The sequence below is a fragment of the Oryctolagus cuniculus genome, chromosome 14, assembly GCF_051225735.1.
Source record: "Oryctolagus cuniculus isolate XC-2025 breed Fujian yellow rabbit chromosome 14, ASM5122573v1, whole genome shotgun sequence".
Taxonomy (NCBI): domain Eukaryota; kingdom Metazoa; phylum Chordata; class Mammalia; order Lagomorpha; family Leporidae; genus Oryctolagus; species Oryctolagus cuniculus.
The window spans coordinates 74,683,897-74,697,826 of NC_142880.1; the positions used below are offsets into that span (position 1 = coordinate 74,683,897).

The 13,930-nt window shown below is 41.5% G+C and overlaps 1 protein-coding gene across 11 annotated transcripts in view; it reads right to left on the reverse strand.

Moving 5' to 3' along the window:
• Window positions 1–13,930, reverse strand: part of ARL15 (ARF like GTPase 15) — a 486,108-nt gene that overhangs the window by 250,665 nt on the left and 221,513 nt on the right. Inside the window, exon 5 of one of the 11 annotated variants that reach the window (XM_089312780.1) lies at window positions 436–619. The exons of the other annotated variants lie outside the window; for them this stretch is intronic. Within the exon in view, the coding sequence (XP_089168906.1) occupies window positions 609–619 (11 nt within the window). The 3' untranslated portion in view covers window positions 436–608. Of the gene's footprint in view, window positions 1–435; window positions 620–13,930 lie in introns of those variants that run through there. 11 annotated transcript variants of the gene reach the window in all.

The window sequence follows — 13,930 nt, forward strand, 5'->3', positions numbered from 1 at the left end:
CTAGTCCCAGTCGGGGCGCCAGATTCTGTCCCGGTTGCCCCTCTTCCAGGCCAGCTCTCTGCTGTGGCCAGGGAAGTGCAGTGGAGGATGGCCCAGGTGCTTGGGCCCTGCACCCCATGGGAGACCAGGAAAAGCACCTGGCTCCTGGCTCCTGCCATCGGATCAGCGCGGTGCGCCGGCTGTAGCGCGCCTCCGCGGCGGCCATTGGAGGGTGAACCAACGGCAAAGGAAGACCTTTCTCTCTGTCTCTCTCTCTCTCACTGTCCACTCTGCCTGTCAAAAAAAATAAAAAAAAATAAAAAAAAAAAAAAAAAAAAAAGAATCAGGTACAAGTTTTCCTTGAAAACAAGGCAATGCTTTGGAATTGGGTTTATCCTTGAAAGAGAATATGATACAGTAACTTTAAACAATTTTTCATTTTATTTGAAAGGGTAGAAAGGGGGGAGGGGAAGGGTGAGGGCTTTAGAAAGGGTGGTTCACGTGCCAAATGCCCACAGCAGCAAGGGTTGGGCCAGGCCAAAGGCAGTAGCCAAGAACTCTGGGTCTCCCACTTGAGTAGCAGGGGCCCAAGTACTTGAGCCATCTCCTGCTGTCTCCTGGGGTGTGCATTAGCGGGAAGCTGGAATTGGAAGAGGAGCCAATACTCAAACCCAGGCACATTGGGTTTGTGCCAAATGCCCTCCCAACTCAATGGTAGAGTGAATTTTAAAAATTACTTATTTTCATCTACTTGAAAGGTAGAAATAGAAAAGACAGTGTTGTGGGGAGGTGGGGGGTAAGATCTTCCAACTGCTGTTTCACTTCCCAAATGCCTGCAATAAACCAGAGTTGTTTGGGGCAGGCTGAAGCCAGGAGCCCAGAACTCCGTCCGTGTCTCCTACATGGTGGCAGGACCTAAGCACTTGAGCCATCATTTCCTGTCTCCTAGGATGCACATTAGTGGGAACCTGGATCAGAAGTGGAGCAGCTGGGGCTTAAACTGGATTAAGGGGCACTCAGATAAAGAACGTGTGCATTCCAAGCAGTGGCTTAACCTGCTGCATCACAATGCCCACCTGGTAGAGTACAGCATGGCTTCTGAAGTTAAGGTTCACTGAGTTCAAAGGCTTGCTCTGCCCCGGTCATCTCAGCGATCCTGGATACATCAGCTTGATTATTCCAAGCCAGTTTCTCTTTCAATAAATGGGAGAAAATAATAATACTAAGGTACTTCCAAGGATTGTGAGGATCAAATAATATAATTTATTTGGCCGAGTGCTTAGAATATTAAATGTTATTTGGTTGTTACTGACCCTACTATTATTTGGCTAACATAAGAACTAACTTGAGTTCTAAGGTCTGGAAGTGAAAGTTTACCAGTAGCTGAACGGAACAAGCAAAGGATAAATTTCTTTCACAGTTCCAGAGATAGCCAATGTTATAAACACAAGGCAAGCTTTTATTTGGGATAGACCCTTTCTTCTCTCCCAGTAACTTCTTTCTACATCTTATATCTCCCTCAGCCTCTATTACTTTCTATTGCCCAATTTCTTCTCTCCCCCAAAAACCAAAAAAAAGAACTCCCCTCAGCCCCCACAGATAAAAATGCACATTCCTTCTAAACACACAATTGTCCCCAACTAAATTTTAAAACACAAATGAGATTAACCAAGTTAACATTCAGGTGAAACAAATGAACACAAATTGGTACTGTGCATGCACACTTCTGTACATGGCTTTGAGAGCTGGTGTTGTCTACAAGACTGACAGGTACCTAGAAATACACACACACACACACGCACGCGCTACTATTATTGTGCTTTACAATATTTCCCTCCCTTTTGTAATGAATGCATCAATGACCAAATATCCGTGCCGTTTTTCTAGTGGCTCACAGGGCTGCATTAGTTACAGCACAGGCAATCTGGGTTAAGGCAGAGATTGTTCTGTGTAGACAATTCCTTCTTTTTGTTTGTTTTCCAACAAGGACTGCTTGTAAATAAAATAGAAGTGCAAAACAGGAGAGAAGCAAGCACAAATGAATCGAAGCACATAACGGTCTCTGTGTCAGGTATTCTTGTAACTGTTTCTAACTTGCTTTCTCACAACTTTTTTCATAGCTTTGGTTCAGACATACCCATTTCATCAGGTACCTGCCTCCACAGCAGCACTAATCCACTCAGGTAAAATGTCAAGAGCCCCCTTGGTTGTCATGTTACCACTGTGCCTCCCGGTATCTACGCAGAATCTGGCATAGAGCAGGTAATCAACATTGTTGATTGGGAGCAGGTGTTTAGACTAGCCGTTAGCAGGTCTGCATCCCAAATCAAAGCGCCTGAGTTCAATTTCCAGTTCTGGCTCCTGACTCCTGATTCCCGCTAATGCAAATCCTGAGAGACAGTACTAATAGCTCAAGTTGGGTTCCTGCCACCCACATGGGAGACGTGGACTGCCTGGGTCCCCAGCTCCTAGCTTCAGTCCTGACTTAGTTCCAGCCATTGTGGGCATCTGAAGAGTAAACCAGCAAAGGAGAACTCATTTTCTCTCTCCCTGAATTTCAACTTTTAAATTTTGAAGCATATATTGCATTAATTAATGGGATGGATGAAAGTGTGAAGAGATGGGCTGTTTGTCCATGGATTTGAGTATAAGCAATCTCATTTTCAAAGTCTAAACGAACTCTTCCTTGCCAATCCCTCTCTTCCTTTTATGCTTTCTGTCTGAAAAACTGTCTTTGGAGCTTCTTCTAAAGCAGTCCATTTTCGTCTGTTCTCAGAAGTAAACCTCCCCATTGGGCTTGGAAACTGCCATTATGTAGAGAAAGCTGGGGCCAGGATAACTTCCTTTGGGACAATTCCAAATGAATAGTTTCCGTAGTCGAAGCTGGATGAATGAACTATTAAAATCATATCGCAAGGTGATCAGACTTCCTTTTTTATACAATTACTATATATATTAAAAGAAGATTAGCCCACTACATCACATATATCATTAACCAGATTTCTTCACACTTAATCATATCACAAAATCAGTAATTGCCAACCTTCTGTCTTTGATGCTATGGGATGTATCCTATTATCTCTAGAGGCAAGTGGAACTCTCACAATAAAATTAATTTTAATTAACTTTAAGATATAAGTATGTATGTGTCATGCAGCACTTGGGAACAGAGTGTTGCAGAAAACAGCGTGTCACAGAATAAAAAGATTAGGAGTCAGTACCAGCCAAGGAGAAGACAAATGAGTTTGAAACACTGCCCGAGGTCAAGCACTTCACTTCCAAATACAGTTTCCCATGAAGAACACACTCAGAAGAAAAGAGAGTGCCATTTAAGTGATACTAAATCTAATGTCTCAGTTGTATTTAGATTGGGAAAGTTAAAGAATATATTTGCCTGAGGGCAGAGAACAAACTCATGAGAGGAAACATTCATTAGGTATCCAGTAGGATTCTGTAATGCTGAATTTTCCTAAAATTCTGATATGAGATTAGGATTTATTTCCACAGCTAATAAAGAGACTCCTTTCATGCCCTTCTTAGGATATATACGTGAAAACAGCTACAGACAGATTTGTATAAAAGTCGGTTTGCCATTCTGACATAGGATCAAGATCTATTTAAAAATCATTTTAGAGGCTGGTGTTGTGGTATAGCAGGTAAAGCCACTGCCTTCAATGCTGGCATCCCCATATGGGTGCCAGTTCAAGTCTTGGCTGCTCCACTTCTGATCCAGCTCCCTGCTGATGTGCCTGGGAAAGCAGCAGACGATGGCCCAGTTCGCTGGGTCCCTGGCTTCAGCCTGGCCTAGCCCTGACCACTGTGGCCATTTGGGGAGTGAACCAGCAGATGGAAGATCTCTCTCTCTCCTTCTTTGTATGTATAACACTGCTTTTCAAATAAATTAAAAAAAAAATGTTTTAAATACTTTTACTACATACTTTCTATTATGAATAGTTTCTTTACATACAAATGGCTAAACACATACACATACACACAGAATCACCTGACCTCTCAATTTTCTTCCTTATTTAGAAAAACAACAGTCTTGCTGTAAACACTCAAGAGTCCGAACATTTCCTTACACACGCACACACAGTTTCAGCACAGATCAGCCTATGGTCAAGCATCCTTGTCAATAATCAATCTAAAAACAGCCTTGCTACAGAAAAGAAGGAAGCGTCAAAGACATTCACCCATATTTTCCATTCTCATAATGTCAGAGACATCACTATTTTTTTTTTTTACATCTGCCATATGGAGTTATAGGTACTCAATAACTTTGGTTACCACAAGGAAGAGCATATGTTCATCCCAACATAAATTAACAAATCCTCACAAAAAGGCTACCTAGAGAAAGCTATGTTAAGGAAATTGTGTGCTAGCCGACCTCTGAGGAGACCTCAATGATCCCACCTCTTGGTGTTGACACTTCTGTGCATTCTCTTCCCCTTGAATGTGGGCTGAGCTAGTGCCTTGCTTCCAGCCAACAGAAAACAGCAATGGGATGGGATTTCTTTGATTAGGTTACAGGAAACAGTAACTTCCTCCTGCTCTCAGATTCTCTCCACTGCCCCCTGGATTTCTTGTAAGTTGGTTTTTTGTTTTGTTTTGTTTTGTTTTTTAAAGATTTAGTTATTTATTTAAAAGTCAGAGTTACACGGAGAGAAAAGGAGAGGCAGAGAAAGAGAGGTCTTCCATCCTCTGGTTCACTCCCCAGCTGGATGCAAAGGCTAGAGTTGCACCAATCCAAAGCCAGTAGCCAGGAGCTTCCTCCGGGTCTCCCCATGAGAGCGCAGGGGCCCAAGGACTTGGGCCATCTACTGCTTTCCCAGGCCACAGCAGAGAGCTGGATCAAAAGTGGAGCAGCTGGAACTGGAACCGGCAACCATATAGGATGCCAACACTGCAAAATACCGGCTACGCCAGAGTGCTGGTCCCTTGTAAGCTGTTTTTAAAAATTTGTTTATTTGAAGGGTAGAGTTACAAAGAGAAAAGGAGAGACAGAGGGAGAGAGAGATCTGCCATCCTCTAGTACATTCCCCAAATGGCTGCAGTAACCAGGGCTGGGCCAAGCTGAAGCCAGGAGCTTCTTCCAGGTCTCCCACATGGGTGTCAGGGGGCCCAAGAACTTGGGCCATCTTCCTCTGCTTTCCCAGGCACATTAGCAGGGAGCTGGATTGGAAGTGGAGCAGCTGGGACTCCAATTGCTGTAGATATGGGATGCCAGCTTTGCAAGCAGTGGGCTCATCTACTGCCCCATAACTCCATCCCCTGTTGTGAGCTTTTATGAAGCAAACTTCCACGTTGGAGAGGCACAGACGACAGGGAATTGAGAAGGTATTAGAAAATACCAACAGCTGGCTACACATTGAGGCCCTCAGACTAACAACCCTTCTGGAACTGACATCTGCCCACACAAAGTGAAAACACAGAGATTCTTTTATGGGTGAACAGAAGTTCATTGTAAGGATGTACCACAATCTATTGACCCTTAATCTGCCGACAGACATGTGGTTATTACACCTTTGGGTTACTGCGAATAAAGCTGCTGTATATACTGGTGTTCACGTTTTTGTTTGGACACTTGTTTTCAAATTCTTTTGAGTATATTACCCATGAACAGAATCAGTGGGTCATTTGGTAATTCTTTGTTTAACTTATTGAGGAAACGTGTTAAGTTCCTAAGTTTCTGCTAAATTAGCTAATTAATTCAAAGTTTAAAATGAATCGATGGTTAAAAAAATGTGGACCAATGAGCTAAGGGAGGAAAAACTTAATTTTCCATTGGTCTTACAGGCAACCCATTACTACTCAATAGTATTTACTGCATTCTCAAAATGCTTCTATCGAAGTCAATTTTTTTAAAAAAAATTGCTATGAAGATTTACTGAGTATCATGTGTTATACTACAGGTTCAGGAAAACAAACAAGACACGATCTCTTACCACACAGTGCACAGACTTTCAGTTATAAGTGATTTCCTGATACTGCCCAGAATTCTGTTCATTAGCTTCTACCTTCTCTGTAACACATCCTTGAGAATGCCCTAACTCATATTGCTTCAGCTGCCGTTAAAATCCTGCAAACAATCTGTTCAAATGCTCTCATCTAAGGTTCTCCTGAACACAGGTACTCTTGCCTCTTAATGGCTATCATACATTCCCTTCTACAAGTCCCCCAGGTATTTCAAACTCGTCCCTAAATGAACTCATTCTACCCTTATACTCTTTTCCCACTCAGCCTCCTGGATTGGCTGTCTGGGGACTCAAAGCCATAATTCAAGCTATGAATATTTTTAAGGAATTTATTAATACATTAGTTTCTCAGGGTCACAGCAACTGGATGATAATACTACAACACAATTTCCATCAATTCATATGTTAATGTGGTTATTAATATAAGAGAACAGATTCAGTATAGCCCACACTTTTTTTTTTTTGCATTAGATGTGGTAAACATGTTCAGTAGAGTTAAAAACAGTATTAACACACAATAATCCATTTCACACAAGAAATTAATAACCATGAAATGAAATTTTAAAATTCTAGTATAAATAATGCCAACAGTCATAATATACTTAGAAATAAATTTAGATTGGGAAAGATATACACAATAAAAGTTATAAAACATTAGTGAATGTAATTAAAGAAAATCAAAATAAATCAAAATAAATGCAACAGACAGGATTTAAATGCACACTCATGCAACAGATTGCTAAAAATGTTCTCAGATTGCAATACTACTGAACAAAACAATTTGAAGATTCAATGATTCTTATCACAATCTCAAAGAACATGGGCCTTGTATTGGGAAAATTATCCTAAGGTTTATATTTGTTTTTTTTTTTTTCAAAATCATTTACATTAATATGTAATTCAACATTTAGCTTTTTATTCCATTGGAAAATATTTCTAACTTTTTAAAATTTTACTTAAGCTATACAAGTTTCATGTATTTCATATATGTTGACTGGATAAAGAAATTATGGTATATATAGACCATGGAGTACTACTCAGCTATTGAATTAAATGAAATCCTGTCTTTTGCAACAAGATGGATGAAACTAGAAACGATTATGCTTAGTGAAACAAGCCAGTCCCCAAAAAAGATATCAAATGTTTTCCCTGATCATAGATACAATTCTAAGAATACAGAAACATTATGAATCATCAGGGTCATTCCTAACCCCTTTATCCTTTAATCCTAAGATTCGGCTGGTTCTCCTTGACTGTACTCAGTGCTTACCAAGAAGATTTCTTTGCGTGTTTCAAGTCTGAATCCAAACATCATTTTCCTGTGAGGCTTTTTTTAATTTTATTTTTACAAAATTATTTTCTCTATCATTGTGACTCTAGAGCAAATTGTATATCCCTTCAGCTTAAAGAGTTAAGCCATTTAACACCACCTGTGATTTTAGGTTTCAAGTTCTTCATTACTACCCTGAGGCAACTTTTTTTTTTTCCCACTTAAGTTCCAAGACCAATTCTTCTGGTTATTTTAGGTAACTTCCACAGGAACAAGCATATACTCTTCACTCGGTTCACGAATCAAAAGTTGGCTTTTTTTTAAAAAGATTGATTTATTTATTTGAAAGGCAGAGTTAGAGAGAGAGAGGCAGAGGCAGACACACAGAGAGAAACCTTCTATCAGCTGATTCATTCCCTATATGGTAGCAATGGCCAGGGTTAGGCCAGGTTGAAGCCAGGAGCCAGGAGCTTCTTTTGGGTCTCCCAAGTGGGTACAGGTTCCCAAGTAGTTGGGCCATCTGCTGCTGCTTTCCCAGGCACATTAGCAGGGAGCTAGATGGGAAGTAGGGCAGCAGGGACTGAAACATATGGGATGCTGGGCCACAGTGGCAGCTTTACCTGCTATGTCATAGCACTGGCCCCATGAGCAATGAATTTTAAGTAACTATCACATTTACATTATTATTAACTTAGCTTAAAAATATTTGCTGAGCAGTTTCTTTCTATCAGACCTGGCAAACAGTAGGAGGAACACAGAGGCAAACCAATCAGACATGACTCCTGCCAGACTCAAAAGCTGTTAGTCTAACAGACCATTGAGTGGATAATATCTTCATGATAACTGCCACTCAGACTTCAATCTACGCAAAATATGCAAGTATTTTCCATAAAAGTATATTTACTTTTCTGATCAAGCTGTTATAAAAATTGAAGTTAAATTTCTATTCAATGAACTGTAAATAAAGCAAATTTGATTACCATCACCACTGCAATAAAAACAAACTCCTAATCTCTTCCTTAGGCCTCTCAATGTAGTATGTGACTTCAACAATGGAGTACCACATTTATAGATATGCATCTACTCTCCAGATCACAGCCCCAAACCATCAGCCTTGTCCCCAAATTAACATCCTAAAGCCCCACATGCTTAGCACTCTTAGGAGTCCCTTGGGGCCACACAGAAATCTTGCCTAGAAAAAAAAAAATGTGATCACACTTAGTTTCTTGGCTCTCTCTGCGGAGCATATTAGAAGCAGTAAATCATTAGGTGGGAGACGGAGGAGAAGGAGAATCCACCAGAGACAGGCTCAGGGACAGTAGCAAGAAGAGATAGCTGCAGCAGAGAGTAAATCAGAAATTGAAGAAATTAAAAAATAGAAAGATCAATGACTATTAAAGAAAATAAGGCAAAAAGTAGAGTTTAAAAGCACAGCCATTCAGAGTTCACACGCCATGGAACAGCCACACTTCCCCTTTGACGATATTTTGGGTTTCTGATGTTCATCAAATAAATGATGAATTATACTCCAGATATTTTCATTTATTATGATGGAGAATTTTGAACATACAAATGTAATCAGAAAAGTATGATGAATGCCATCAGCCAGCTCCAGCAACCAGCAATCCTGGCCAATTCAGCTTCATCCCACTGCTTCCCTCACATTATTTTCCAACAAATCTTTGATATTACATAATTTCATCTGTAAATATTTTGATATCTATCTCTAAAAGATAAGGGTTCTTTTTCAAAATAAAAACATAACCAAAGTCCCACAATTGCATCTAAAAGAAATTAAAAGCAAATTGGATTTTTAATCTATTCTCAGAATAAAAGTCTTAAAATACTGAATGAAAATCTATCTTGGGGGCCGGTGCTGGGCTGTCATAGGCTAGGCCTCTGCCTGCAGAGCCAGCATCCCATATGGGTGCCAATTCATGTCCCCTCTGCTCTCTTCGATCCAGCTCTCTGCTTAATGACCTGGGAAAGCAGTGGAAGATGGCCCAAGTGCTTGGGCCCTGCACCCACATGGGAGACCTGCAAGAAGCTTCTACAGCTCAGCTCCAGCCACTGCAGCCAACTGGGGGGTGACCCAGCGGATGGAAGACATTTCTCTGTCTTGCCCTCTCTGCCAGAAACTCTGCCTCTCAAATAAATAAATAAAATCCTTAAAAAAAAAAAAAAAACTATTTTGATTCAATCAGAGTGTACCTGATGTCTCTCTCTTTTTACATTATGAATCTTTCCTACTCCACTGCCTGCCTTTGAGTCTCAAGAAAATAAAGATGATAGCTGGGGGAAAAAAGGATCTACTTTCAGGGGCCACTTTTGTGGCACCGTTGATTAAGCCACTGTTTATGACCCCAGAGTCTCATCTACCTTCCTGCTAATGCATCTGGGAAAGCAATGGGCGGATGGCCCAAGAGCTTAGTACCTGATACCCATGTGGGAGCCCTGGATGGAGTTCCTGGCTCCTAACTGCAGGCTGGCACAGACCTAGATGTTGCAGCTGTTTGTGGAGTGAATCAGAAGAAGGCAAATTCTCTGTATCTCTTTCTGCTGCTCTTTGAAACAAATAACTAAATCTTTTATTTAAAAAAATTTATTTTCATGCTGTTACTTAATTTTTTGGTTAAATATCAAGAAAAAGAAAGTGCTAATGGAAGCCGATTCTTTACTAAGGCAACATCAATGAAGATACAATATCATTAAATTATGACACTTTGGTATTCAAATTTGATAAAGGGAAACTCTTTTACAGACAATCATTCATTGGGGGTGGTTTCTGTTTAGTGTAAAACAACTCTCTTCAGATTAGAAGTTTAACAACTTGGAAGAATGATCAGAAACGAGCTGGCACTGTGGCACAGCAGGGTAAGCTGCCACTTCTGATGCCAGAATCTCACAGCACAGAGCAGGTTTCAGACCTGGTCACTGCACTTCTAAACCAGCTTCCTGCTAACGTGCCTGGCCAGGCAGTGTGTGATGGGTCGACTGCCTGGCCCCATGACACCCATGTGTTAGCTCCAAATGGAGACCTTGGTTCCTGGCTTCAGCCTGGCCCAGCCTCACCTGTGGCAGACATTTAGGAAGTGAACCAACAGATAGACGACCTCTCCCTCTCTCCCTCCCTCTCTTCCTCTCTCTGACTGGGAGACAACTGTAATCTTGAGAATATTTCATATCAAAATACAGGTGCTATAGACTGAGACGCAATTATCCTTCAAAAGAATCATGAAATCTATAGCAAGCAGGGCCAAGCATGTATAACGAGTGATACACACCACAAAAATCTAGAATTTGTCTTTGGTGACTGCAACCTGAGTAAAAAAATTAAAGAACTTGGGATACAGCTAGATGGTCATCTCTTCTTTCGCACAGAAGTCACAGTTCTGAAGGAAAAGCAAATGTACAGAACTCTTGGTACTTGGAACTAGAAACGTCCGTGTTGCATGCATATAGAGAAGAGCCTGCATGTGTGCAGAGCGGAGGGGGCAGTTTGTGGGGGCAGAAATGTCAGAAGAGCTTTACGCTGCATGTGAGGGGAAAATACGTCAAGATAAAATCTGGACCGCAAGTCTGATGGCCTTCCTGACTCAGACATGCCTGGGAAGATTATACATGGGGTCCTCAAAAAGTCCACAGGAAATGCATATAACAAATAAACTATGTATAGATTTCAAAATTTTGTTGCACCAAAATAAACTTATCTTTTAATTCTACTTCCCATGCACTTTCTGAGGTCTCCTTATGGGAGTGCTGAGGTCCCTCCAGCCCTCGAGATATCCAGGGGGCCCGGAGCAGGCTGTACCATCTCTCGTCATCACCTCTAAGAGTAGGCAGTTTGTTTATATGACTATACCAAGAAAATGTTATCATTTGAAATGTGGCTATTCATGTGAAAAACCTTGGGAAGCACTGGTCCAAAGAGCTTAGCCTGACATTCAAGGCTCCTGATCACCAGAACCAACTGATTTTTGCAAGCTTGACTCCTTGCACACTGTTTATATAAACTTTACACCAGCTGAAACGCATTGCTCATATTTTGCCTTATATCCATCACACTTTCCAACTGCCACTGCCTCTGCTTATGCTCTTTTTCTTGGCTAGGAATCTTTCTCTCTGTCTCTGTTTTTAAGTATGATCTATTCTCAAGTCCTGTATTAAACACCACCTGAGTCACCAAACTTTCACTGTCTGTGTACATAACCACTTCCTCCACTAAACAGAGTAATTTATTATCCATAGGTTTTTTTTAAAAAAAGATTGATGACTGATTGATTGATTTATAAGGCAGAGTGAGCGAGAGTGAAAAGCAAGCTAGCTTCATCCACTGGTTCCTTCACAAAATGCCTCAATGGCAAGAGATGAGCCAGACTGAAGCCAGAAGCCCGGAGCTCCATCTGGGTCTCCCATGTGGGTGGCAAGACCCCAAGTACTTGGGCCATCATCTGATGCCTCCTAAGTGTATTAACAGGAAGCTGTAGAGTGCTGGTTTGATTCTTGGCTACTCTGCTTCCAATCCAGCTAATGTATCTGAGAAGGCAGTGGAGGGTGACTCAAGGGCCTAGGTCTCTGCTACCCATGTCAGAGACCAGGATGGAGTTCCTGGCTCCTGGTTTCAGCACAGCCCAGATCTGGCTATTGTGGTCATTTGGGGAGTGAACCAGCAAACAGCATTTATCCTCTGTATCTGTCTCTCTCTATATATCCCTTTAAAATAAATCAATCTTTTCTTTAAAAAAGAAACAAGAACAAAACAGCTCCCAGTTGCTGCTGCTTCACTCTTCAAACATAGGAGACATGAACACAAAAGTTTTTAATTCAGTTGTAAAAAACTAAAATTGTATGTACCATTTTTCACTTAACCAGTTGTCAAAATCTGAATGATTTGCAAGAAGATGCAATAACAAAGATAACAAATTACATTCCTAGCAGCTAAGTATCATGTATGAGCATCAAGATACTTAGTGTTTTAAACCTGAATTTTCTAATATTTAATAAAAATTCAAAAACTCAATAAATTACAGTCCTAGAAGAAAATCATATGAATACGTAAGTATCAGATCTCTACAAAAGCACCCAGAACAACACAGCAACATGGGAGATGCAGGAAGTACCCACCAACGACATAAAAACTGAGAGTTAAATTATTGTCACTAGAAATTATAAAGCCATATTACAGACTAGACCTTTCTCACAAGTCTGAATCAGGAGGAATGACAGATGTACTGAGGAGACTGAATCAACAGAATGAAGGTAGGTTGGCAGTAAAACCCCCGGAGGAGACAAAATGGCAAATGTTGCCAGTGCCCATACTAATATTTTCATGGCCAAATATGTGACTTCGTGATTCTTGGTAGCAAGCATATTGCTATTAACAGTGCCACTGGGGCCGGCGCCATGGCTCACTTGGTTAATCCTCCGCCTGTGGCATCGGCATCCCATGTGGGTGCCGGGTTCTAGTCCCGGTTGCCCCTCTTCCAGTTCAGCTCTCTGCTGTGGCTCAGGAAGGCAGTGGAGGATGGCCCAAGTGCTTGGGCCCCTGCACCGGCATGAGAGACCAGGAGGAAGCACCTGGCTCCTGGCTTCGGATCTGCGCAGTGTGTCAGCTGTAGCGGCCATTTGGGGGGGTGAATCAGCGGAGGGAAGACCTTTCTATCTGTCTCTCTCTCTCACTGTCTAACTTTATCTGTCAAATAAAAATTCAAAAAAACAAAAACAGTGCCACTAACAGAGTCGGGTGCCATTGAACACATGGCAGCTATGTCCTCAGTTCTGACAAATGGATACCTTACTCAGTTGACCATTTTCCTGGAAGAGAAACATGAGAAAATAATGTCCAGTGTAACTGCCTGAATTCAGTTGTGACCATAAAAGTAGAAACAGGGGTAGGGGGTAGGAGGGGTGGGGACACGGAAGTTACAGGTATTGGTTTACAGATTATGATGCCACTTGGAACCACCATCCCTCTCAGAGTGCCTGGGTTCAAGTCCCATCTCTGCTCCTGCTTCCAGCTTTCTGCTAACGTGCACTCTAGGAAGCAGCAGTAATGGCTCAAGTACTCAGGTCATGGCCATCCTCAGCAGATACTGAGTTCTAGGCGCCTGGCTTTGGCTCCAGCCAGGAGCTGTTAGTGAAGCAGCAGCAACCAGGAACTCTGGCTATCATTCAAATAAATAAAAATTAATTTTGGGGAGCCGGCATTGTGGAATAGAAGGTTAAGCCTCCACCTGCAGGGCTGGCATCCCACATGGGCGCTGGTTCAAGTCCTGGTTGCTCCACTTCTGGATCCAGCTCCCTGCTCATGTGCCTGGGCCTCTGCACCCAGGTCGGAGACCCTGATAGTTTGTAGCTCCTGGCTTTGGCCTGGCCCAGCCCTGACTTTTGTGGCTATTTGGGGAGTGAACCAGTGGATGGAAGATTTCTCTCTTTCTCTCTCTCTGGTCTCTTCAACTCTCTGTGTAACTCGACTTTTCAAATAAATAAAATTAATCTTCAAAAAAATATTTTTATAAAAAAAGATATGGTTGATATGTTATCATAGGACACCATAATACAAAAAAAAAAAAAAAAAAGATCATTTACCCTAAACTTTATAAAGGATTTCAAGATAATAGTTGGAAGAAAAGGAGGAACTGGGGAGGAGAAGAACAACCAGCCTAAAGAGGAAGATAGTTAAGTAGGACAAAGGCATCTGAAGTAG